We start from the raw sequence: 27,553 nt of genomic DNA on the forward strand, positions 1-27,553 counted from the left end.
CTTAGCGACCCCATGGACTGCAGCCTCCCAGGCTCCTTTATCCATGGGATTTTCCAGGCAAGAGTACTGGAGTGGGGTGCCATTGTCTTCTCCGAATAGGGACGGTTTAATTCCAAAGCCAGCAAACTCATTTTACTACTCCAGAGGGAGAAGAGAAAGAAAATAAAGAGGGAATAGCTGGTACTGGGTGAGGGGGGAGGCAAGAGGGGACTACATTGAGTTTTATCTCTAACAAGGGCCTGAGATACCTTTGGGGCCAATGCAGGGCCAGGCCAGCAGAAGGCGGGGTGGGTGGAGCTGAGCCAAGGGAGAAGGGATAAATACCATGTCTTGACTCACAGAGCCCAACCTGTCGTTCGTTCGTCCTCAGTGCAGGGCAACAGGTAAGTGTTGCTTTCAGCGTGGTGCCTTCTTTCTTGGTTTGCTTGCCCACCTCATGGCTGTATAGGCTGACTTTCTGACCTGACTAGATCTGGGTTTGTTTCTTACAACCTATCCCTCTGTCATTTTCTTTCCCGCACCCGATGTCTCTTCCTGTCTTTCCCTGTTTTCAGCTTCCCTTTGTCTTTTTTTCCTCTTGTTTCTTCTTCTTTGTTAGTTTACAAGATCACTCACTTTACTTCGTCACTCTCTGACACTTTAGTTTTCTCTTATTTTCCCTTTACTCTGGCTCCTTCTTGCTTGGCAGACAGCAGAGCCCAATGGATCAAAGTTTAGAGGGTGAGAGGTAGGGAGAGAAAACAGAGTTAATGTGGTGTGATGGGAATAATGCATTGAAGGGAGAGATTTGAAGGAACTGAGAGATGAATAATTACCAGAAATAAAGGGAGATGGCGGGAGAGGAATTCTGTGTCACTAAAAGGGCCCTGTGCTGAAAGTCAATAGATTTGTTTTCTCACCTTAATTCACTGTGAGGCAAATCATTCACTCTTTGTAAAAGAGAGGTTGCCCTATGATTTCCACAACCTCATCTAAGTTTGATTTTGTGGTCTTCTAAATTTTTCTGTTTCTAAGAATTTCCTATTTTGATTCCAGGAATCTAAAATTCTCAATGCTTCTTCTGTGATGGGGAGAGGGTGCTAGGAAGGAAATTAAAGCCTGATGCTTCCAATTCTTGAAGAAAAGTGACCATATCCTTTCCAGACTTAACTGATTCTTTCAAAGCAGGCTGTAAAGGGGACAGAAGTGTCAAGGAAAACAGTAATGAATGGTTTCTGGCTCTCTGCTGGGGTAGAGTTATGGTTAGTCCTTCTGATCTCTGGTACTGTACATTGGCTGCTGACACAAGAGAGGATTTTACTGTGTAGGAAAAATCTAGTAATGCTGTATAACTTAGGCCAAAATTTCACCATTATCACTTTGAGTGAAAGCATTGTTCTAAGAGACCCCAGCAAAGTTGTTAAATGATGGAATGAATGAATGAATGTTCATCAGTGTCTGAATTCCACTTCAGTTAGAAATCTGTTCCTATGATAAAGGCATTGGTTACAGCTCAAAATCAAACGTCCTGGAAAGGGACCTGGATTAATAGGAGAGTGGATTAATGTGTGGAGTCAGGCTCTCAGTCAGGAAAATATGTGGTAATATTTGAATCATAGATCCATAGTGGTTAAGTTAGTAGGCTCTGGAACCAGACTCTGTGTGTGTGTGTGTGTGTGTGCACGCACATGCTCAGTCATGTCCAGCTTTTTGTGATTGCATAGAGTACCCCACCAGGCTCCTCTGTCCATGGAATTTTCCAGGCAAGAAAAACTGGAATTCATTTCCATTTCCTTCTCCATGGGATTTTCCCAACCCAGGGATCAAACCCACATCTCTTGCATCTCCTGCATTAGCAGGCAGATTCTTTACCACTGAACCACCTGGGAAGCCCCTGGAACTAGATTGACTAGGTTCAAATCCTGGTTCTACTACTTAGTAGCTCTATGACATGGACAGGTTACTTAATCTTTTGGGGCCTCAGTTCCTCACCTTTGAAATAAAGTTGATATTGGTTTATACCTGACAGGATTGTCATGAGGATTAAATAAGTCAACGTATGTGAAGCACTTACAAAGGGGTCTGACACAGTGAGAACTCTGAGAGTGTTTGACTGTTAGAATCAGATGGAATCTATGGATTTATCTAGTCCAATGTCTGTGGAGAAACTGAGGCCCAGAGAAGAAAAGTGCAGGGTTCAATTTCATATAGTAAATTGTAATAGAAAAAGGATAAGAATCAGGATTGAGACAAGAGCCAGCTTTCCAGACCTGGTCTGGTATATTTATGATGTTAATTCCCTTGGCTATACCTTCCCTTTCCCTATACAGAAAATGTGGAATCTAGGATCTTCTTCAGTGAAGTAAGTCACCCCCTGATGTTATCATTTCTGCTGTAAAGCCAACCAGACCATCCTTCCTTTTCATGTTTTTTTTTCTTCCTGCTGTGAGTAGCCTGACCAGACCCCTGGCTTGGAGAGCTCAGGCTTGAGCCCCCAGCACTGCCCTGAAGGCCAGGACTAGCCTGGTGTGCTGGTGTGCAGGCCTTGCTCTCCCAGCGTGGGCCTGCCCAGCCTGATCACCAATAAACCCTTAACCATACCTGCAAAAAAAAAAAATAGATGACACTTTTTCAGTATTTACTGTTGGATAGGTACTCTTCTATATAATTTATATAGATTATTTTACTGCATCTTTACAACATCCCTGTGAATTTGAGTATTCTTGTTATTATCTATATTTTAAAGTTATAAGATGTAGAGCTTAAGCATGACTTTTCTAATACCCCAGGGCTAGTGAGTAGTACAGCAAGGATTCAAATGCAAGTAGTCTAGCAGGCTGTGCTCTTAATACTAAAATACTTAATTGCCTAAAATACTTCTTTGATTCAATTTTACTCACCCCAATCCCAGGATAGGTAGTAAGATAGAAAGGAAACAGAGCCCAAGGTAACTACACTACAAGATTATGGGTCATAAAGATGGTCAGGCAGAGTGAGACAGGACAAATTATAGGAAAGGAGTATCAGAACAAAGAAACTGGAACTGAAGCTTGAAAGAGCTTGATAATCCAACAAATTCCAAGAAGTAGCCTGTATTTCCCAGGTCTTGAGTATATATCATGGCTAAAAGCCTGTTAGAAGTGATGTGTGTAGTGAACTTCTGCTTTTATTCTGGGGGTGGGATTCACCATCATCCCAAGGCAAGACTGGACTTTGCTTTCAATATTGGGGTATTTTCTTCACATTACATACCCCAAAGTGGTCATTATTGTCGTTAATGTTGGCGAAAGGAATTTGCAGGAGCCTGGGACCTGATCATCTCTTTTGCCTGCCTCTCCCTTGGCCATTCAACCCCCTTACCACCAGTAGCCAGGGCAGCCCCATCCAGATGCACAGACATGATTCTAGAAAGGAACTCCTTTTCTCCCCCACACCCTAGTCTCAGCCTGGGGAGTGGTCAGACCCAAAATGTGATAAACTCTGAAAGCCTTATCTGTGGTCTGCAGGCTCAGCCCCAAGCACTTTAGCCTTTGCAGGCAGGCAGGAGATGGGAAACTCACATATCCAGATATGAGGGAGGCATCAAATTCAATTCATTACCTACCATATGAGGTAGACATAAATATCTTAAATTTGACTACTGATAAAAGCTGAGACCCAAAGAGGGGAAGTAACTTTCCAAGTATGTCTAACAAGGAGTTAGAGAGCTGGAACTGAAATAAGAAAAGCTAACATTTTCTTTTGGAAATTTTCCCAAAATCTTAACGTGAGTTTCATTTAGTCTTTTCAATACCACTTGGCCTTTTCCCAATTTCAATATCCATATACTCTACTCCATACACCAACCTATGCTCTTATGACAGCCTGTGAGAGTTGGAGGGAGGATACTCTGCAACTGAACAAGGGAAAGAGGTTGTTTTGTGAGTTAGGAGGAGGGCGTTTGCTCTGTGAGATCTAGAAGGGAGGGGTATTGCTCAGTAAGAGATGAAGGATATTGCCATATAACAACATGGCATGAGCTTCTCCTGTTCACTTGTCCCTCACAATATAAGGCCTTAAATAGTAGAGGTGTTGTTGGGTTCTACTCAGTAGCTCTCCTGGTGGTGGCAGGCCCTTAGTCTTCAAACATTCCTCCATCTTTCCCCCATTATCCAGTCCCATATTTTGGCTCACTCTCTGATGCTGGATGCTGTACTTTTCTTTCTTTCTTTCTTTCTTTCTTTTTTTTTTTTTTTGCAATTATCTCACTTCTGTTTTTATTGAACTATTAGATTACAAGTCACAACCAATTAAAAACATGATGTAAGATCTAAACAGTATAACCTTTATATCGTGTAGATGATAGATCCTAAAACCTGCCCGTTAGCACTTTGTAAAATGTTTCTTTCTTCTACTTAATGTTATCAACATTTTTCACCATTAGGTTTACATATAGATACATATAATCTACTTCTCCCTTTTGCTATCTGTAGCTTCTTTTCATATCTCTCATTCCTCCCTCATCCCAACCCCCAACCCACCTTAGCCACCTCTCTGTCTCTATCCTTTGATCTTGTCTCTACTCCCTTCACCCTGTCACTCAGTCTCACTCTCATTTCTCTCAGTAGGGAGGGCCAATTCCTCTTCCTCTAACCATTCTTTGTTCTTCTCCATCTCCACAGTCTCTGATAGAATTTCTCCTTTACCTTTGTGCTGACTGACTCTGTCCCTGCTGGATTCTCTCCTCTCCTGCTCTCAGTTTTCTGAGTCTTTGTATATTTCTGCATGCTTCTTGATTTTTGCCTCATATCCCTTTTTTGTCCTTCTATCTGTTTCTAACTCTTCTTCTGCTGTTACTCAATCCCTCTCCTCTACCCTTTTCCTCTCCTCTCTTTTGTCTTCTCTTTCATTCTCTTTGTCTCATCTCAGTCTCTTTCCCTGCCTCCTTTATTTTCCATCATCCTCTTGTCCTCTGTTTTTTTGATCAGTTATCTTCTTCCTGTTCTTATCTCTACTTGTCCCCTTTCCTTCTGACTTTGATCTTTCTCTCTCCTGCAATTTCTATTGTTCTAACTCCATCACTACCATTGCACTTTGTTTTCTATTACTTTCCACCTTTTATCTTTCTTAATTTTTCATTTCTTATGACTCTTTCCATATTCTTTTCCCTCTGAGTTCCTGCTCATTCATTAATTTACTCCCAAATTCAATAAACATTTATTGAATAAACATTCAATAAACTCAATAAATACTTATTTAAATTCAATAAATATTTATTGAATAAATTTGAATAAAATATTCAATGAATATCTGTTTTAGCCTCTGCCTCTTTCATTCACAAATAGATGTTTCCCAGATCCCTTGGGGCTTGGCTTGTTTTCATCTACATCTCTATTTGTGCTTTTCCCAGTCTGGTGGGACATGTACCCTTTCATTCTATTTTCCTGAATCTACTTAAATTGGTACCTGTGGCCTCAAGCTTGTCTCTCTGGCTGGGCCTGCTCAGGAAAGACCCCTAGCCAAGCTTCAGGAGCCCTGGTCAATGGCATCTGTCTACATTAGCAGGTTGAATCTTCATTTAGCTGAGGCCAATATTCTTAGAATGAGTCTTAGCCTTAAGTGTTGATCAAAGGGTTGGTAGGTTGTCAACTCTTATCCTGCCACACAGAACATACTTCAATGATCCTTACCATCACAGAGTAGGTCAGTAGTCAAGTCTAAAACAATCAGAATTCAGGCTTTCTCATCTCCAGTGGGAACTCATTTCTTTACCTCTTTGATCTAATGATCAGTTTCTTGTTTCTTCCTCTCAGATGCCCCTTTGGTACATTTTAAGATTGGGAAATTTCTTACTCTGAAATAACAGTAAAGGCATTTCTGGGGAGGGGAGCAAACATCAGGTGAGAAGCTAAAGGCAAAGTATCAAACATAAGAATGACGCTTGACTTTTGGCCAGGACTTCATAGTGGAATCTCATCTCTTCCATATCTTATGCAGAACTTCAGGCTCAAGATGGTGACAGCAGCCATGTTGCTACAGCGTTGCCCAGTGCTTATCCGGAGCCCCACAGGCCTCCTGGGCAAGATGATTAAGACTCACCAGTTCCTGTTTGGTATTGGACGTTGTCCCATTCTGGCCACCCAAGGACCAAGTTTTTCTCAAATCCACCTTAAAGCAACCAAGGCTGGAGGGGGTAAGAAGTCACTGCTGACAAATGGGGGGGGGGGGGAATGTCTGGGTCTTAGAGATAAAACTCCAAGTCATACTGGTCATTGTTACCTAATAACTGGGAGGGTTCATGTGAAAAGTGTCAATGAAGAATAAACTGGCCTAAAAATACACCTCACTTCTGACTTACGTCAGTATCTCTAAAAAGAGTCTCATTCTCTTGCCCCTCACATTCTATATACTCCAGTCATGCTGAAACTACTTAAAATTGTCTGGATTAACTATCGTTTTAAGTTTCTATGTCTTTGCTCCTGTCAAATGACTCTGTCCCATTATCTTTTCCAGAGCATCTCAAACTTCTCATGTAACACTTAACTTGGACACCATCTCTTCTGTGAAGCCTGCCTAGACTTCCAGCCTGTCCAATTCCAATTCTGGGTCATGTCCCTTCCCTCTTCTAGCCCATGTCTTCCTTCCCATCCCAACACTGTTCATAATGTGTCTTCAGTATGTGCCATTCCCAACAACTTAGGAACTCCCTTAGCACAGGGACAAGATACATCCATCTTTGTGTCTCTACCATAGCCTGAGATAGAGCTTTTAGTTATAGAACATCTCAGTGACCATTATTAAATTTACAGCTAGAAACTTATAGCTAGAAATTCACTACCACTTACTCTCTTTGCATAGATTCTCCATCTTGGGCCAAGAGCCACTGTCCCTTCATGCTGTTGGAACTCCAGGATGGAAAGAGTAAAATTGTGCAAAAAGCAGCCCCAGAAGTCCAGGAAGATGTGAAGACTTTCAAGACAGGTTGGAGTTAAGTTCTACCTCATCTAACATCTACACTTATTGCTTGATTTCATTTTATCATGGTCCTGAGCTAGGCTAATCCAAAGGCAACTGGTACACATTCCATGATGGAAGTCTAGTCTTTTCTAGGAGAACCACGGTAGGCAATAGCTTAAACTGTGCACTGAAATTCACCCTCCCCAACACATATGCATGCTTCTATAACTTTTAGCTATTAGTCTAAAATGAGCTTCTGCCTGCTCTCTCCCAAGTGACTAAATGGATTCCAACAGACTGGGCTCCCACATATAAGCAACACTACCCTATAACAATCTGGATTTGCATGAAAGAGTAAGTTTTGGAAGTAGGTGCATTCTTTAGATGAGTATTGAGGTCAGGTCAATTCAATTGGTGCAAAACATTTAAGATAATCACACTTGAGAGTTGGCTATACTGTCAACATCTTTCACAGAACTTTGTGGGATATAATTAAGAGTAAAATTTTCAAAATTGAATTCTAATGACTTTCAGAAAAGAAGAGTAAGGGACACTATCCTGCATTTACCTTTCAAGTGCAAGACTCAGCATTGCTGTTCCAGTTATCTCACCCAAGGGAAAGTCCTAGTGAAGAAAAGTATAATTCACCTTACGGATGGTTTCATGACATATAAGTCTCCACTTGGGGAGATGAGAAAAAGCTTACTTTTCAGAATATTTCTTCTCTCTGTACAAGGCTTCTCTACTTCCTAACCTTGAATTTATATATGTTGTATTGAGTTTAAAGAGGACAGCACATGCTTTTTTTTCCCTCCCCTCCCTCTTTTCATGGCCAATGGATCCCATACTCCCTCTCAGACGTGCCCATCTCTCTGGCCTCAACCAGCCTGAGGAAGCCATTCTCCAGTCCCCAAGAGCCAGAGAAAAATTCAGAGAAGGTCACACACCTGATTCAGAACAACATGGCTGGTGAGTTTCCTGAGATGGAAGTAAAAGGGGGTAGGAATATGGAAGGAATGCTGAAATGCTGTGCACTGACACAGCAGAGGAAATGGCAAAGAATCACTTTAGAGCCCAAGGGAGTCTGAGTTTAAATTTTAATGCTGGCACTTGCTGGATCTGCAAGCTTTGGAAAGTAAGTCATTTCCTTGAAGTGAGATTTCAATACCTTAACAAGTTATTACAGGAAGAAAATAAAATTACACTTACAGAAGTGCCTCTAACTTGTTATGAAGCTTCATTAAATATTAGATGTATTTCTATCATTTTTTTCTCCATGCTTCCCTCAGAAACACTCATCCTTCACAGAGAACTCTTCCCCTTGTCTTGTGTGTGTTTATAATAATTTTTCATGACAGAATTTGTTTTATTTTCCAAATACAAAATGAATATAAAGAGGGAAATTTAAATCAGAGCTCCACCATCCACCATTAATTTTCTTATTTTTTCCAGATATTTTCCTGTGACTAAACACACACGTACAAAACTACACTTCCCTGCACATACATGTTTTTATTAGAAATGTGATCTCATTCCACCTTGAGTTTACTGTTGTTCTTTGTTCATTTAACAATATGTCATGAGCATTATTCCATGTCCCTAAACATAGAGCTGAATAATAATTATAAATGATTGAAATGTGTCCTGTAGTATGAATGCAACATCATTTAATCCACCAAGCATCTTCATGTAATTATACCAATTTTTTGTGTGTATTCTTCCACTTTATATTGTATGTTGGTTTTATATACATATAAATGTAATAGATTGCTAATAGAACTTTCCACATAGGATAACATATCTCCACAAAGATAACATATAGTATTCTTAGACTATATATGGCTATACTAGAAACTAATTAGCTATTCCTCAATTGGGTTGCTTCCAGTTTTTTCTCTTACAAACAGTGGTGCAACAAACATCCTTGAATGTACCTCTTCATGTAGATAGGTAAATGTTTCTCTACAATAGACACCAAGAGGTGGAAATCTCAGGATGTGAAGGTGTACACATTTTCAATATTAATAAATATTGCCAATTGGTCCTCCAAAGTGGTATACTAATTATCAAAGAGAATCCATATTCTCACACACTATCCAGCACTTGATAGTATCAAACTTTTAAATCTTTGTCAATTTGATGAGTGAAAACTTGTTTTGCAGTTGACTTTCCCTGATTAAGCATCTTTTTACTACATTTGTTGAATGGTCTGGTTATATTCTTTGCCCACGTTTCTATTGGGTTAAAATTTTACATAGTAATTTTCAGAGTTTCTAAAACATAAATTCTGGATATCAAGTTTTATGCTAAACATGCTGCAAATATTTCCCTAGGTATGTCAGCATGTGCATTTAAAAATCTCTTGGTACATATTTCCAAACATCCCTACAGCACAGACATTACTAGTGTACACTCCTACCATATTAGTTACCATCTGCAACAATCATGATTTCTGTCTCGTGGATAGAGTTCTGGAGTTTAACAAGCCTGGTGGCATATATTATATTTCAATTCTAAAAATAAGGTTGCTCCATTTTGTAGTGGTTAAAGAAGTAGACTCTTCCTCATTTGTAAAATGGAGATGCTAATAGAACTTTCCACATAGGATTATTATAAAGAATAAATGAAATAATATCTATAAAGTTACTAAGAGAGGGTATTACATGTAATAGGCACTTATTAAATGTTGGCTACAATAATATTATTTAAAATTATTATTCTTACTACTACTACTATACTACTATATTACAATAGTCACAATAATAGTACTATGTGTCAGATATTGGCTTGGATATATTACATTCTATTTGTCATCAGATGGTCATAATTCTGTGATGAAGATATTATTAGTCCATTTTATAGGTAAGAAAATTAAGACTAAGAGGATTCATGACTTGCCAATATTACGCAAATAGGAAGTAGCAGAACTATGGCTAGAACTAGACCCATCAACACTCTTCCCATTGAAACTTGAGGTGGTACTTCTGGGAGGAGGGTGCCATACTAACCTTGGGAAAAGAGATGAGGCCATGCAAGGGGTAGGAGGCCTGAGTGAATGTATAACAAGTGAATGAGTCAGTGAGTAAGCAAAGGGATGGTTGAGTTAAATAGTAGAGCATTAATGTGACCCAGTAAGTTAATGACTGATCAAATAAATGAATAAATGGAAAGAGAACTGGAGAACTACAAATCAATTGCATTAAATAAAATATGGACTAGCCAGGAAGTAATTTAAAATAAATCCTTTTCATCCCCATCTCTACTCCCACAGGAGACCATGTCTTTGGTTATGACCAGTTTTTTAGGGACAAAATCATGGAGAAGAAACAGGACCACACCTATCGTGTTTTCAAGACTGTGAATCGCTGGGCTGATGCATACCCCTTTGCTGAACACTTCTTTGAGGCATCTGTGACCTCAAAGGATGTGTCTGTATGGTGCAGTAATGACTACCTGGGCATGAGCCGGCACCCTCGGGTCTTGCAAGCCACACAGTGAGTAGTAGGGTCTGAGCCATGATGAGCCCACAGGGGGATATCCAGAGAAGAGCCAAAGCCACACATAGAAGGAAAAGGCAGAACTGATGGTGGAAACCTGGGTTCCACCCAACATCCCTTTTGTCTTAAGGTCTTTCAACAAATCTAATCCTTGGACAGGAACTAAGTCAACAAGCCTAGTTTTCCAAACTCTTTGGTGTCCAGTGCTACAAAGGATAGGATGAGAAATCAAACAAGTTGCACCCTCCATGAGTTCTTACTCTGGCTACAGAATGAGTATTACCAGAGATGGTGTGCAACCTTCTCTAAAAGATCTTCCAAGCTAATCAAGACCAATCTAGCTTCTCCTTCTCTCCCTGAGTGCTTTCAGCCTAAGAGGGAAGGTCCATTTCTCCTCATTGCCCCCATACCAACCTCTACTTTGTCATATAGGACACAACTCAGAGAATCACTAAGTTAATATTGACCCCTATCGAGGAAGAGAAATCTACAGTTTCTCAGTATCTGACAAGAGTTTCTTCTCCTTTCTTCCCCTGTTTTCTCCTGGCCAGAGAGATCCTGCAGCGCCATGGAGCTGGAGCTGGTGGCACCCGCAACATCTCGGGTACCAGTAAGTTCCATGTTGAGCTGGAGCAAGAGCTGGCTGAGCTGCACCAGAAGGACTCAGCCCTGCTCTTCTCTTCATGCTTTGTGGCCAATGACTCCACTCTCTTCACCTTGGCCAAGATTTTGCCAGGTAAGCCCAGAGCCAAAACTTTGTTCAGGGCTAGTATCCTGCATCCAGGCTTACTGTCTCCATCAGCCCTTCCCTGTCTTCTGAGTTCACTTGCTCCCAATGCCCTTTGTCCTTACCCATCCTGCATACCCTCAACACTGGATGACTATATCCTAACCTCACTGAAGGGTAACATCATAAATTTATCATTTCCCAACTCAATTGCACTCAACACTTATAAATAGTCCTTTTATATCCCTATATCAGCTTTTTCAAACTTTCTTTCCCCTTCTAAAACCTGTGGCTACCTCCTTCAATCTTAGCAAATAATCTCACATCTTACAACACAAATAAAACAGAAGCCACCAAACAAGAGGTCCTTTAGCTTACAGCCACTAAGCCCACAAATTTATCTCACTGTTCATCTACCCTTTTTCATTCTCTCTCCTGCCTAAAGCTAATCTCTTCACTTGTACACCAGAGCTCATCTGAATCCCATCTTCCCACTCTCCCATCCTCTAACCAGTAATGTCCTCAACTCATATGCCTATCAATTCTTCCATCATAACCCAATCCCAGATAAATGCAACTCTCCACCTTCTCTATGTCAATACTGGTATTACATAATTACCTAGATGGGAGCCACTAATAATTCATGGTCCTCAACCTCTACTGTCTTCTATGCTTTCTGGCAATCCTGTTTCCATAGTCAGCCCTCCAAGTCTCCAAGGAAATTTTGCCAAACCCTATTCTCTTCAGCTTTTTTACACCTCCACCTCACCTCCACCCACAGCAGATTACTTCATCTCCTACCACACAGAAAACAGAAGACTCTAGGCAGCAATGTCCTCAACTTCTTGCCTCAAACTACCTATAAACTCATGAGCATTCTCACATGGCTTCTTTTCATTCCTTATCTCCTGTCACAGTAGAAGAGGTGCCATTTTTCTTGTTGACTAATTCTTACATCAGTGTTCTGTGTGTCCTTTACCTCATCAGGAATCTTGATCTATGAGTTCCCTCTCTCTCTCCTGTATCTTTAGCCTCTCCTGCTCTTTAAACATGTTTAAGTCTCTTGCATCTCAAAAAAATTTTTTTTCCTCTTCACTCTCTAGTTACTGCCATTCTGTCCTCTCCTTATAACAGGCAAACTGCTTGAGAAAAGTCTCCACACTTGCTACCCATTTCCTCACTTCTTGAAAACATTTCAGCACACTATAAACATCTCTACTGCTTCTTAGAAACTTTTTTCAAGACCACACATAACCCCAACTCAAGCCAATATCTTTGGAAATGTCTTCAGTAAACTCCTTCCACCATTAGAATTCAACTTCTTTTCATTTCCTCTGCCAACATCCTAAGACCAAAATCATTTTTCTGATTTCACCTTTGCCTTCCTACAACATATTCTTCATGAGAACCAGATGATATTTTAAAAATAAAAGCCCATCTTTGTTATTCCTCTGCCCCAAACCCTTTGATAGATCCCCACTGCCCTTCTCTTTATCATGCCTTCTAAAGCCTTCAATAATCTGGCCTCTACCTACCTCTTCAAGCTCATCTGTTGACACCTCTCCTCACATTTTTTCATTCAATAATATACTAATTCATATTTTCATTCACTCACTTAAAATTCAGTAATTCTATTTTTTTTAAGTCCATTCATTAAAAAAAGGTTTGCTTAACATCTCCTGTACACTTATCCTTAATCTGGGTACCAGAAACAGAAAGACAAAAAGCTATGGTCCCTGCTCCCAAGAAACTTCCAGTCTACTTATCTTTCACAGCAGGTTCTCCGGGAAGTCATGCCTGATTTCCACAGGTAGAAGTGATCCCTTACTCTAATATAAGGCCACAGTTCCTTGATGTCAGTGCAAGTTTAGGGGCCCAGGAATCAATTCCATCCACCAATTTCCCACCTCTACTTGTTCCCCCACCATTGTCTAGGAAAAAGCCCTGGATTCCTCAGGTCCTAGACAAAAGTCTCCCCTTCTTTAGACTTAGCTTCCTCACTTGTACATTAAAGTGACTAGATTCCATGGTCAACAATTGCCCTTCTAGCTCTGACTTGTAATGAGGTTATGATTCAAACTGTGAAAGTCTAAGTATCTCCATGTAACAATGAGCAGAGGTATACTATCTGGAAAAGGTGGGGTTTCATCTAAATCAGGAAGAATATATCATCAGTTCAAGTTAACAAACATTCCCTGGGATAAACTCCTTTCTAAGGCTTAATCTTGGTGTCTAGGAATAGGAACGTAAGCCCTGTTCTCAGGAAACTCTAGAGCATTCTTGGGAAGTTTAAATTTCTTCCACCCCGAGAATCAAAGTCCAAGCCAGAGTTAAAATGCCTGGAGAGAAGAGTGTAGTGATCAGAATTTCAGGGCAGAAGAGTTCTTCCAAGAGAGGAAGAGGTGTTACAAAGGCTTCCGGAGAAGGGAGAAGCTGAGCAGAGGCTTCATATGGAGGAAAGGATTAGCTCTTTGCTCCTGCCAAGTCAGTCTTGAAGTTGAAATGTGAATACTGGAATAGAAGCTTAAGCACTATGCATCTGGTTCTTCAGGGTGCGAGATTTACTCGGATGCAGGCAACCATGCTTCCATGATCCAAGGTATCCGCAATAGTGGAGCTGCCAAGTTTGTCTTCAGGCACAATGACCCTGACCACCTGAAGAAACTTCTAAAGAAGTCCAACCCTGAGACACCCAAAATTGTGGCCTTTGAGACTGTTCACTCCATGGATGGTAAGCGTATGTGTGAGTGTATGTTTACTAACATTGGTCTCACAAAAACTATGATGATAATGAAAATAGCTAACATTTATAGAATGCTTATTATGTACCAAGCAAAATTATTAGTATTTCACATGTATTACTTCACTTAATCTTCACAACAATTCTGATGTAAGTGCTATTATTATTTCTATTTATATGAGGAAACTGAGATACCAAGAAGTGAAGTGATTTGCCCAAGGTCACATAGACAGTAAATGCCAAAGGATGGAGACAGCTATTACACTGATTTCAAAGGTTAAGAAACTAAAGTGCAGAGACAGTACCCAAGTTACCTTGGCTGGTTCAGTAAACTGGTGCCAAAGTGTGTATCTGAACCCCTAAAATGTATGAGTCCAATTTCTTCATATGATACTCCTTCCATTAGAAATGATGTGCAGATCATCCCAGTGTCTGGTTCCTGCAGCATAAATTTTCACAAATCAGTACCTGGGAGATTTTTTAGGGTCCAATATGTAGCACTGGAATCAAAACAGGTTTTCAAGTCAGATCTTGGTTCAAATCCTACCTCTAGCACTTACCAGCTCAGTGACCTTGGGTAACTCTTTAACTCTCTGAACTTCAGCTTTCCTCAAGGTAAAATATCTGCTTGAAAGAGATGATGGAACACATTCTATTTATCATGATCTAAGTAGAAATAAGTCACCTTGATCATCCTACCTCTTTCCTTTCCCCAGCTGAAACAATGCTCAAATCATTGTATTGTTGTCCCTCTTAGGCAGAAATCGTCTATTTTAGGCATAATCTTCTGGGTTTATTAAAGTGAAGAAATCCTCAATTCATTTCAATGTGTCACTTTTCCAAGTGAAACAAAGGAGAGTCCACTGTACTCTCAGATTTAGCCAGTATAAGTGCCATCACATCAAATAATGGTGATGCACAAGCTGTTGAACCAAACTATCCATGTTCAAATCTCAGCATTACAACTTACTAGCTTGGACAAGTTTCTTAATTGCTGTGTCTCAATTGCCTTATCTTTAAAATTTGAGATGATAATTAATAGAGTAGCTGAGAGTATTTAAGTGAGTGAATATATATAAAAACTTATTGTCATGCCCTCGTCCAAATTTCCACAACCAGCAATGATCGTATTTCTACCACTGAGACTACTCTAAATCATTATTTCTGTAGTGAAAACCAGAAATAATGAATGTTGGGACTATTCTACTTCCTTACATTTGCAAATGAATGGTTCTTTATTTAGTGAATGGTGGAAACCCTGCTGAAACTGTCAATTTAGTGCTGAATTCCTCCCATTGAAATGATGCTTGAACCATTACACTGTCCTCTTAGTCTTGGACTCCAACTCTTGTGGTTTTCTCCCCTCCTGTTGTCCCACCAATTGCTCACAAACTTTAACTCTAGCTTGGAGTCCCTGTTCCCACATGAAGAAGTTTTTGTTGTATTCCACTTCCCTACACCATCAGTTTCCAGGAATGGAGAATGACAGATGTATGGGTTCTTGTATATGTAGAGTGGTCACAAAATCTGTGCATGAAATTCACAGACATTTGAAGACCTTATAAACAATTATCAGCATAGAATAACAGGGGAAAATGGTAAATCTGCATGGAAAATGTACAGGAACATACAGATTACTTCTAATTCACTTTCATTCAATACATTGAGCCTGAGTCTATGGGAGGGTACCCTCAGGTAACAACATTGACAGGATGAGAAAGAAATATTTCCCACAGAGACGAAAAGACTGAGGCACAAAAAAAAAAAAAAAAAAACCTCAGAAAGAGACAGAGATACAGAGAAAAAAGTCCAAAGTCAGAAAGGTAGACATGAAGGGATACAAACAATAAGAAAGAGAGAACAGAAGTGAGAGAAGAAGGTGAGTGAGGGAAGGAGGGATACAGATACTAACAAAGACACAGAGGAAGGGGGGAGAGGAGAGAGAAAAACGAAGACAGAGATAGAAAATAGAGACACAGAAACAAAGTTGGAAATAGTCATAGAAAGAGAATGGCAAAAAGTCATAAACACAGAAATATGGAAGACCAGTGAAAAAACGATATTGACACAGCTGACACTTGGCAGAGAGGGTGAGTGAAATCTGAAAACATTAACCTGGAGCAAAAGGAGAATTTTTTTAATTTATTTAAACAAAGGCATCATATAGGCTAGTGCCAATACTTGATGGAAATACACAGACTTGTAGGGGGGAAAAAGGCAGAGAGAGGCTGGCAAATAGCATAAGCAAGAGGACAGATATTATCAGAATGAAGTAAAAACAGAAAGACAGAAAAGTAACCCTTAATCACAGGCTGGGGAAAATGCACACACACACAACTTGGGTAGGAGTAGGGTGAACTCAGTTGACACTTATGAAGAAGTCTGGCATAGTCCCAACTAAGGGTGCACACCCTCCCCCTTTCCCAACCTATAGTTGTTATGTACCACAAATTCCATGCTGGAGATGGAGCTGGAGAAGGGTTATGATCTACCTCTATTCATGGCTTTGCTCAGGTGCCATCTGTCCCCTTGAGGAATTGTGTGATGTGGCCCACCAGTATGGGGCTCTGACCTTCGTGGATGAAGTTCATGCTGTAGGACTGTATGGGTCCCGGGGTGCTGGGATTGGGGAGCGTGATGGAGTTATGCACAAGATTGACATCATCTCTGGAACTCTTGGTAAGCGAGTCCCTTGGGTTACCCTTATATACAATCCAGAGAGGAAGTCCCTAAAAGAACTTTTTCTTCTTCCTCCACAAAGTTGCAAAGGCTATTTGGGTAGAATTTATGGCCCAGGCTATAGAACACTTGGATTCTCTCCTCCCACTCCCATCCCACTGCAAAATTGCTGACAAAGTCTGGGAGGATTTTTTGAGAAGACCCCTGAGCTGGGCCAAATTACCAAGTTCAATTCAGTGAGTGGAGTTGTGGATCAAAACTCCTTCCCCACCCCAGTTCCAAGCTCCATTTAGCTCTACTTTTGGATCTAACCAGTTGAAGGTCCCCACCCAGCTCCTGCATATCTAGTCAGTACACATGGCAGGGCTTGCAAGTCCTACCTCAAAGCAGCACAACTATCAGCTCTGTCTGCTTGTCACAGACAAGAAAGATGATAAGGGAGTCTGGAGTTCCAGCTTCTAGTGTATCGCCTTGAATTACCCTGTTCCTCAGGGGGCTGATAATAGGATCTGTGCATAACCTCCTTATTCTCCTTCTTGTCTCCAGGCAAAGCCTTTGGCTGTGTGGGTGGCTACATTGCCAGCACCCGTGACTTGGTGGACATGGTACGTTCCTATGCTGCTGGCTTCATCTTCACCACTTCACTGCCTCCCATGGTGCTCTCCGGGGCTCTGGAATCCGTGCGACTGCTTAAAGGAGAGGAGGGCCAAGCCCTTAGGAGGGCCCACCAACGCAATGTCAAGCACATGCGTCAGCTACTAATGGACAGGGGTCTTCCTGTCATCCCTTGCCCCAGCCACATCATCCCCATTCGGGTGAGAGTCCTACATTGCCCATTGCCTTCTCCACCATCTCTCCTGGGAGCCTTCCCGCACCCAGCAAACTGAAACCTGTTCCTGTCAACTGTTTCCTTGTTAACCAACCTTCTTATCATCAGTTTCTTTCCCTTTTGGAAAATTATCACTCATTCTGGATTAACTAGTCTTTTTTTTTTTTTTTTTAACATTAGCTATTATCTCATGCTTAGTAGACTGTACTGTTCCTTGGGCTAATTCAGAGTTCCTTAGAAAGACTACTTTTGCAAATATGTTTAATTAACCCAGTGACAACACCCCAGAAGTCACTTGTGGTTTTATCTTCTTACTCAGAACTACCCTAAATTAACATACTAGCTAAGTATGCTTCTGCAAACAGCTTCAAGACATCTTGAAGCCTATATGATGCCTTTGTTATGCACAAAGATGTTATGCACTTTGTTATGCACTCCCTAGAAGCACTTCTACCCCCTTTAATTTTTAAATTGAAGTATAGCTGACTTGGGGCTTTTCTGGTGGCTCAGCTAGTAAAGAAGCTACCTCCACTGCAGGAGACCCCAGTTCAATTGCTGGGTCTGGAAAGTTCCCCTAGAGAAGGGATAAGCTACCCACTCCAGCATTCTTGGGCTTCTCTGGTGGCTTAGATGGTAAAGAATCTGGGTGCAATGAGGGAGACCTGGGTTCAGTCCCTGAATTGGGAAGATCCCCTGGAGGAGGGCATGGCAACCCTCTCCAGTAGTGTTGCCTGGAGAATCCCAACAGTCAGAGGAGCCTGGCGGGCTACAGCCCACAGGGTCACAAAGAACTGGACAAAACTGAGCTAATAAGCACAGCACAGCATATAGTTGACTTACAATATTGTGTTAGTTTCAAGTGTACAACAAAGAGATTCAGCTACATATTTTTTTCAGATTATTTCCCTTTAGTTTACTGTATTATATAGTAAATCCTTGTTGCTTATCTATTTTATGGGTAGTAACTTTTATCTGTTAATCCCATCAGTTCAGTTCAGTTCAGTCACTCAGTAGTGTCCAACTCTTTGCTACTCCATGGACTGCAGCACACTAGGCTTCCCTATCCATCACCAACTCCTGGAGTTTACTCAAACTCATGTCCATTGAGTGGTGATGCCATCCAACCATCTCATCCTCTGTCATCCGCTTCTCCTCCCACTTTCAATCTTTCCCAGCATCAAAGTCTTTTCAAATGACTCAGTTCTTTGCATCAGGTGGCCAAAGTATTGGAGTTTCAAGTTCAGCATCAGTTCTTCCAATGAATATTCAGGACTGATTTCCTCTAGGATGACCTGGTCAGATCTCCTTGCTGTCCAAAGGACTCCAAGAGTCTTCCCCAACACCACAGTTTGAAAGCATTAATTCTTTGGCACTCAGCTTTCTTTATTGTCCAACTCTCACATTCATTCATGACTATTGGAAAAACCAAAGCTTTGACAAGACAGATCTTTATTTATTTATTGGCAAAGTGATCTCTCTGCTTTTTAACATGCTGTCTAGTTTGGTCACAGCTTTTCTTCCAAGGAGCAAACATCTTTTAATTTCATGGCTGCAGTCATCATCTGCAGCAATTTTGGAGCCCCTATTTTTTAGGGGCTTTATTTTTAAAGTCTGTCACTGTTTCCATTGTTTCCCCATCTACTTGCCATGAAGTCATGGGACCAGATGCTAAGATCTTAGTTTCTGAATGTTGAGCTTTAAGCCAAATTTTTCACTCTCCTCTTTCATCAAGAAGCTTTTTAGTTCTTACTTTGTTTTCTGCCATAAGGTGGTGCCATCTGCATATCTGAGGTGACTGATATTTCTCCTGGCAATCTTGATTCCAGCTTATTCTTCATCCAGCCCAGCATTTGTACAGCCTTGACTTACTCCTTTCCTGATTTGGAGCCAGTCTGTTATTCCATGTCTAGTTCTAATTGTTGCTTCTTGACCTGCATACAGATTTCTCAGAAGGCAGGTTAGGTAATCTGCTTGTCACATCTCTTGAAGAATTTTCCACAGTTTGTTGTGATCCACACAAAGGCTTTGGTGTAACCAATAAAGCAGAAGAAGATGTTTTTCTGGAACTGTCTCAATTTTTCAATGATCCAACAGATGTTGTCAATTTGATCTCTGGTTCCTCTGCCTTTTCTAAATCCAGCTTGAACATCTGTTAAGTTCATGGTTCACGTATTGCTGAAGCCTAGCTTGGAGAATTTTGAGCATTACTTTTTTAGTGTGTGAGATAAGTGCAATTGTGCAGTAGTATGAGCATTTGGCAATGCTTTTTTGGGGGATTGGAATGAAAACTGACCTTTTCCAGTCCTGTAGCCACTGCTGAGTTTTCCAAATTTGCTGACATAGTGAGTGCAGCAGTTTCACAGCATCATCTTTCAGAATTTGAAATAGCTCGACTGGAATTCCATCACCTCCACTAGCTTTGTTCATAGTGATGCGTCCTAAGGCCCACTTGACTTCACATTCCAGGATGTCTGGCTCCAGGAGAGTGATCTGGGTTGTGAAGTGATTATCTGAGTTGTGAGGATCTTTTTTGTACAGTTCTCTTATGTATTCTTACCACCTCTTCTTAATATCTTCTGCTTCTGTTAGGTCCATACCATTTCTATCCTTTATTGTGCCCATCTTTGCATGAAATATTCCTTTGATAACTCTAATTTTCTTGAAGAGATCTCTAGTCTTTCGCATTCTATTGTTTTCCTCTATTTCTTTGCATTGATCACTGAAGAAGGCTTTTTTATCTCTCTTTGCTATTCTTTGGAACTCTTCATTCAAATGGGTATATCTTTCCTTTTCTCCTTTGCCTTCCACATCTCTTCTTTTCACAGCTATTTGTAAGGCCTCCTCAGACAACCATTTTGCCTGTTTGAATTTCTTTTTCTTGGGGATGGTCTTGATCTCTGTCTCCTGTACAATGTCACGAAGCTCTATCCATAGTTCTTCAGGCACTCTGTCTATCAGATCTAATTCCTTGAATCTATTTCTCACCTCCAATGTATAATTGTAAGGGATTTGATTTAGGTCATACTTGAATGGTCTAGTGGTTTTCCCCCACTTTCTTCCATATAAGTCTGAATTTGGCAATAAGGAGTTCATGATCTGAGCCACAGTCAGCTTCTGGTCTTCTGGTTTTTGCTGACTGTAAAGAGCTTCTCCATCTTTGGCTGCAAAGAATATAATCAATCTGATTTTGTTGTTGACCATCTGGTGATGTCCATGTGTAGAGTCTTCTCTTGTGTTGTTGGAAGAGGGTGTTTGCTATGACCAGTGCATTCTCTTGGCAAACTCTATTAGCCTTTGCCCTGCTTCATTCTGTCCTCCAAGGCCAAATTTTCCTGTTACTCCAGGTGTTTCTTGACTTCCTACTTTTGCATTCCAGTCCCCTATAATGAAAAGGACATTTTTTTTGGGTGTTCATTCTAGAAGGTCTTGCGGTCTTCATAGAACCATTCAACTTCAACTTCTTCAGCATTACTGGTTGGGGCATAGACTTGGATTACTGTGATATTGAATGCTTTGCATTGGAAATGAACAGAGATCATTCTGTTGTTTTGGGGATTGCATCCAAGTACTGCATCTTGGGCTCTTTTGTTGACTATGATGGCTACTCCATTTCTTCTAAGGGATTCTTGCCCACAGTAGTAAATATAATGGTCATCTGAGGTAAATTCACCCATTCCAGTCCATTTTAGTTCACTGATTCCTAAAATGTTGATGTTCACTCTTGTCATCTCCTGTATGACCACTTCCAATTTGCCTTGATTCATGAACCTAACATTCCAGGTTCCTATGCAATATTGTTGTTTATAGCATTCGACTTTACTTCCGTTACCAGTCACATCCACAACTGGGTGTTGTTTTCGCTTTGGCCCCATCTCTTCATTCTTTCTGGAGTTGTTTCTCCACTGATCTCCAGTAGCATACTGGGCACCTACTAACCTGGGAAGTTCATCCCTCAGTGTCCTATTTTTTTGCCTTTTCCTACTGTTCATGGGGTTTTCAAGGCAAGAATACTGAAGTGGTTTGCCATTCCCTTCTCCAGTGGACCATGTTTTGTCAGAACTCTCCACAACGACCCGTACGTCTTGGGTGGCCCTACACAGCATGGCTCATGGTTTCATTGAGTTAGACAAGCCTGTGATTCATGTGATCAGATTGGTTAATTTTCTGTGATTGTGGTTTTCATGCTGTCTGCCCTCTGATGGAGAAGTATAAGAGGCTTATGGAAGCTTCCTGATGGGAGAGACTGACTGAGGGGGAAATGGAGTCATGTTCTGATGGGTAGGGCCATGCTCAGTAAATCTTTAATCCAATTTTCTGTTGATTGGCAGGGCTGTGTTCCCTATCATTCCCATACTCTTAATTTACCCCTCCCTTATACCTCATTGTTTTTTAGTCACAAAGTCATGTCTAACCAACTCTCGCAACCCCATAGACCATAGACTGCCATAGACTTCTCTATCCATGGGATTTCTCAGGCAAGAATACTGGAGTGGGTTGTTATTTCCTTCTCCAGGGAATCTTCCCAACCCAGTGATCAAACCCAAGTCTCCTGTATTAGCAGGCAGATTCTTAACCACTGAGCCACCTGGGAAGCCCCTCTTTCCCCTTAGGCATCCATAAGTTTATTTTCTATGAGTATGTTTTTTTGGTTATAGATTCATTTGTATTATTTTTTAAGATTCCACATATAAGTGATATATCTGTCTTTCTCTTTCTGACTCACTTCACTTAGTATAATATTCTCTAGGTCCATCCATATTTCCACAAATGAAAATATTTCACTTCTTTGTGGCTAATATTCAATTTTATGTATGTATGCACATATGTATATGTGTGTGTGTACACACATACACACCCCACATGTTCTTAAGCCAATTGTGTGTTGATAGGAACTTGAATTGTTTCCATGTCTTGGCTATTGTAAGTAGTGCTGTTGTGAACATTGGGATGCATGTATCTTAAGTCAGATTGCTGCCACCGAGCAACTCCTTGATAAGAGATTCTAGACCTGCCACTGGCTAAGATGCTTATGAAAATATATGCCCCCAAGTTCAGTGGAGTTCCTTGATCTGATTCCCTCCACCTACTTAATAGAGCTAGCAATAGTGGGGCCAGGGGAGCAGATACTGACAAGCTTTTCTCCTGGGTCCAGGTGGGTGATGCATTGCTGAACAGCAGGATCTGTGATCTCCTGCTCTCCAAGCATGGCATCTATGTGCAGGCCATCAACTACCCAACTGTCCCCCGGGGTGAGGAGCTGCTGCGCTTGGCACCCTCCCCCCACCACAGCCCTCAGATGATGGAAGACTTTGTGGGTAAGTCCTCAACATGAGTGTCTACAGCACTCTTCTTTCCTTCAGCCTCATTATCTTAAGAAGTTAACAATGGATGCCATTCAGTTTAAAAATACATTTCTGAAACATCTCTTATGTGCTAGACCCTATACTAGGGTCATACACGAATGAGAAACACTTCCTATATTCATAGGGCTTCAGTTTGGTTGAGGAGACCATAGCAGACTCAAACAATGACTTCAAGGAGCGATTGAAGTTCAACAGAGAGAATGAATGACGGAGTTTTAGGAGCAGAAGAGGGGCCTGGCTTCAGAACAGCTTTCTTAGTGGAGGTGACAACCTGAGCTGAGTCTTGCAAAGGGGTGTGGTATTGGACCAAGAGAAGAAAGAGGATGCAGAAGAGATATTCCCAGTAGAAGCAAGAGCATGGAGAAACGCAAGGAAGAGAATGAGAAGTAAGCTTGGACATATCAAGAACAAGCAGATATTACTGGAATGTAGGAAAGTAAGAATGGAATAAGGTAGGGGAGAGTTTGCCTATGAATCTGCAAAGACAACACACAGTTTGGAGGCTTGTAGAGCTGAATAGCTTAGGTTTTATCCTTAAGGTGCCCAATTCACCTAAAGTTTACTGGATTCCTTCTGGGTACAGGGCCAGCATAGAGCAGGTTCTTATTCTAGGTCTGTTGGGTGAAAGACACATAAGTAGTTGATGGCATAGCAAAGGAGACAGACATAAACATGGGTGGTACTGGTCCAGTGTGGTGAGCTCCAATACTCTGGGAGCTAAAAGGAGAGTGTTCACTTATGGCTAGAGAGGGTAAGAAAAGTGAAATTAAGTAGGCTTCATAGGTAAGGAAATCCTTCTGCTGTACCTTGAAGTACCTGTGGTATGGTGTAAGAAGGGTATTTCAGAACAAGGGAATTTGATAAGCACAGACCTAGAGATAGGAAAGCAGAGGGCATACATTAGCTAAGCATTTTGTTTGTCTGGAGCATAGGCAGAATGAGAGTACTAGGAAAACAAGACAGGTAGATGCCATTCATTCATTCATTTAAAAGCATCAAATAATGCTAGCCAACACTTATTAAGCACTTACCATGTGTCAAGAACTGTTCTAAATACTTTACATACTCATCTAATCCTCATGGGGTAGAGATGGTATTATTAGCATTTCCATTTTATATATGTAGAAACTGAGGTATCAAAATATATAGTAACTGGTCCAAAGTCATATATCTGCTAGGTTTGAACTGGAGAATCTGTTTCTACCTCCATGCTCATACCACTAGATCTCATACCACATACCTCTCTGAGCTAATGATCTAGACTTCTGGACCTCTTGCTAAGCCTTCTTTGCACTAGGCTTCAATTATAGAGCTTTCAGTATTATCAGTTCTCTAAGTATCCACTTATGCTGGGCTTTTGCAAGAAAGAAATATGAGAGGCATTCACCATGACTCCACCAGTCAGTCAGTCCTTCAAAGTTATAGCCAACCCATCATGAAATCTTGCAAATGTTCTCTACAATCTCTCTCAAATCTCATTTATCCATTGCTACTTTTTAAATCCATGTCAATGTGATTTCTTCTTAACTAATTTTCCTGCTTTTCTCTAATCCTTTATCCATACTGACCAATCAGAGGGATTTTTCTAAAAATCTGATCATATAGCTTCTTAGTTTCAACCTCTTCATAGTTCCCTACTGTCTTGACTAGAACAGTGGTCTCCCAAGGTGAGGTATGCAAGATCATCCATAGGGTAAGGCAATTTATTAGAATTGTATATTTATGTTTTGTCTTAAAAAATATGAAATTAAGCATTACTGATACCGATCTCTAATATATAGACTGACAATGATATATGTACATAGTATATATAAAAAATACATACATTGGAGGTAGGTATTAGAACTTTTGTACTAATAAGATATATAGCCCCCAAACTGGAGACACTGGCCTGGAGAATAGTCAAACCTCCTTGGCATAGCATTCAGTGCCTTCAACATGGTGATCTCTATGCTTTCTCTTCTTCCCCACATTCATTTTATTTCTTCAGCTACTCTGAATGACTTACAGTTCCCTCACTTAGCTCTAGCCTCTTACTTCTGGGATTTTGTTAATGATGCTTCCTTATGAGTGGAATGCCTTCCCTCATCTCTTACTCTGACTTACCTCTTTTCATCTTCTAGATGTGATCAGGCATCTTTCATTCATTCTTTCAACACATAGTTATTGAGTACCTACTGTGTGCTAGATACTGCTCCAGGTGCTGGGGATTCAGTACTAAACAAAACAGACACAAAATCTCTATCCTTCTGGAGCTTACATACTAGTAGGAGATAATAAAAAAGGAACACTTAAAAATAAGTGCAAATCAAATAGCATGGTAATTCTAAGCATTTATGAGGAAAAATATAGCAGGAGAAAGGGGATTGAAAGTGCTGGGGGTGGGTACAGGGGCTAGCTTGGAGAGGAAGGTTGCAGCCTTAAATAGAGTGCTATGGATAGAGACCACCAACGTGACACTTGAGCAAAGACATAAAGGAAGTGAAGGAGTCAGCTGGGAAGAAATCTAAGAGAAGAGCATCCCAGGCAGAAAGAACAGCCTAAAACAGGTAAGACCCTAGCACAGCAGTATTCCTCTTGTATTTGAATAACAGTAAGTAGATGAGTATGGATGGAATGGTGTGAATAAGAGGAAAAGAGAGAGAAAACTGAGGAGGAGCAATATGGACCAGACGGTGTAAGGTATGGCAGGCCACTGGAAGGGGTATGGCTTTAACTGTGAAAGTGAAAGAAAAGTGAAGTCGCTTAGTCATGTCCAACTCTTTCCGAACCCATGGACTGTAGCCTACCACGCTCCTCCGTCCATGGGATTTTTCCAGGCAAGAGTACTGGAGCAGGTTGCCATTTCCTTCTCCAGAGGATCTTCCTGACCCAGGGATCAAACCCGGGTCTCCCACATTGTAGGCAGATACTTTACTGTCTGAGCCACCAGGGAACTCTGAAATAGAAAGCCTTCTGAAGGATTTAAGCAGATGAGTAACATATCTGAATCTGATTCAGGTTTCAAGAGTTTCTCTGACTTCTATGTTGAGAATAGACTGAAAGAGTGGGAGCAGGGAGATCCATTAGGGGGCTACTGTGATATTTCAGGTTAAGAAATAATGGTGACAAAAGAAGGGATTAAAATTTCCAAGCCATTGGATGTCACATAGCAAAGAATTTGCTTTTTAATAAAAAAATCTTCAGAATTAAAAAATGAAAAACAAATAATGGTGGCTCAGACCTGAGGATAGCATTGGTGGTAAGAAGTGTCAGATTTTGAAGGTAGAACCAATGGTTTTTGCTAATAGACTGGATGTGTCATAGGAGAGAAAGAGAAAAATAAAGGATAGCTCAAATATTTTTGTACTGAGCAACTGGAATTGCCATCAACTGAGATGGTTAACGCTGAAAAGTAAGGTAGACTTGGTGGAGGGTAGGGAGATCAATAGCTCAGTTGTGCTCATGTTAAGTTACAGATGCCTATTAGATATCCAGGTGAAGACACAGAAAGGCAATTGGATATACAAGTCTATAATTCAGGAAAGAGCTTTGGGCTAGATATGAAAATTTCAGAATCACCAGCATATACATGGTGTTTAAAGCCATGAAACTAGATGAGATCACACAGGGAATAAGCATGAAAAAAGAGCCAGGGACAGAGCCCTGGGACACAACTGAGGTACTTCTGACAGAGAGGTCAGGTGCTGTCCTCTGGGCTCCCCACTCCCTCTAGGAAAAGCCCCTGCCCCAGGCTCCCAGGTCACAATACTGATGACACTGTGTGTTTACTGTCAGTGTCATCTTCCTCACCAGGCTGAGTTTCCAAGTAGATGGATTCACTTCTTGAGTTACACCATGTCATGTACTTAGGGAGTGGTTCAGGCCAGGCCAGTACAGCTTCAAATTATGTCACATGAGTGCTTCTCAAACTTTTATACATCACAACACCCATACACAAATGGTAATATTCACATCACACAAAGGAGCAAACTAATGAGGCTATTTCTAGTTCTGAGATATCTCAAAGGGTTGAGGGGATCAGTATCTTGGCACATCTGTAATGTGGCACAGGAATTAAGACATACTCTAACCAATTATTTCCCTTCCTTCCCCTCATCACCTTCAGAGAAGCTGCTAGAAGCCTGGACTGAGGTGGGACTCCCCCTCCAGGATATATCTATAGCTGCCTGCAATTTCTGCCGCCGTCCTGTACACTTCGAGCTCATGAGTGAGTGGGAACGTTCCTACTTTGGGAACATGGGGCCCCAGTATGTCACCACTTATGCCTAAGAAACCAGCTGCTTTGGATCCCCACTCCACCTGCACTTCACTTGAAGCTGGGCTGCCTCCTGTCCTCTGCTTTGTGTGCCTTTAGCTGACTTGAGTCTGAAAATAAAGAGCAAAGTGTAGCATTTGTAGCTCTTTGTTTGACAGAGAACAGATAATTGCATTATACCTGTCTCCCTCAGACAAGTGGCAGAGCCATGAGGAAACCACTGATCACCTGTTGATCTGACCGTCCCATTTTACTGAGAGGGAAACTGAGACTCAGAGAGAGGGAGAGGTCAAAAACTACACAGTGAGTTGCACAGAGCCAGGACACTTGGAAGATTTATATTAAATGGTTCTTTCCCCATGGTTTCACCAAAAATCCAGGGATTGACTCTTCATTTGTAGACCTGAAAACTTTGGTCCCAGGTAGTCCCTGAAGCAAGGAGATGGAATCAGCCTAAATCAATCTGCCTGGAGGAAAGGAGTGGTTCCCCAAAACTTGAAGGTATTTTCCAACAGAGAGAATGGATAGTCTCCTCAATCCATTAT

At 41.0% G+C, this 27,553-nt stretch overlaps 1 protein-coding gene across 7 annotated transcripts; it reads left to right on the forward strand.

Annotated features, from left to right (window-relative positions):
• The first annotated feature begins 252 nt into the window (after window positions 1-252).
• ALAS2 (5'-aminolevulinate synthase 2) lies at window positions 253-27,141 on the forward strand. Of its 7 annotated transcripts, none has more exons than XM_070291568.1 (12): window positions 1,036-1,241; window positions 2,310-2,341; window positions 5,956-6,151; window positions 6,817-6,939; window positions 7,774-7,884; window positions 10,187-10,409; window positions 10,964-11,148; window positions 13,691-13,870; window positions 16,394-16,558; window positions 17,105-17,373; window positions 22,540-22,702; window positions 26,859-27,141. In XM_070291568.1, exons 3-12 carry the CDS (start codon window positions 5,971-5,973, stop codon window positions 27,020-27,022), a joined length of 1,764 nt encoding a protein of 587 aa, XP_070147669.1. In that variant the 5' UTR covers window positions 1,036-1,241; window positions 2,310-2,341; window positions 5,956-5,970; the 3' UTR covers window positions 27,023-27,141. The 7 variants fall into 7 exon arrangements, with proteins under 7 accessions (XP_070147665.1, XP_070147670.1, XP_070147669.1 ...); XM_070291566.1 differs by having other exon boundaries at window positions 1,036-1,200; XM_070291564.1 differs by lacking the exons at window positions 1,036-1,241; window positions 2,310-2,341 and adding an exon at window positions 253-383.
• Window positions 27,142-27,553: the final 412 nt, after the last annotated feature.

This window comes from Ovis canadensis, chromosome X (genome assembly GCF_042477335.2).
Source record: "Ovis canadensis isolate MfBH-ARS-UI-01 breed Bighorn chromosome X, ARS-UI_OviCan_v2, whole genome shotgun sequence".
In the NCBI taxonomy this organism is placed as follows: domain Eukaryota; kingdom Metazoa; phylum Chordata; class Mammalia; order Artiodactyla; family Bovidae; genus Ovis; species Ovis canadensis.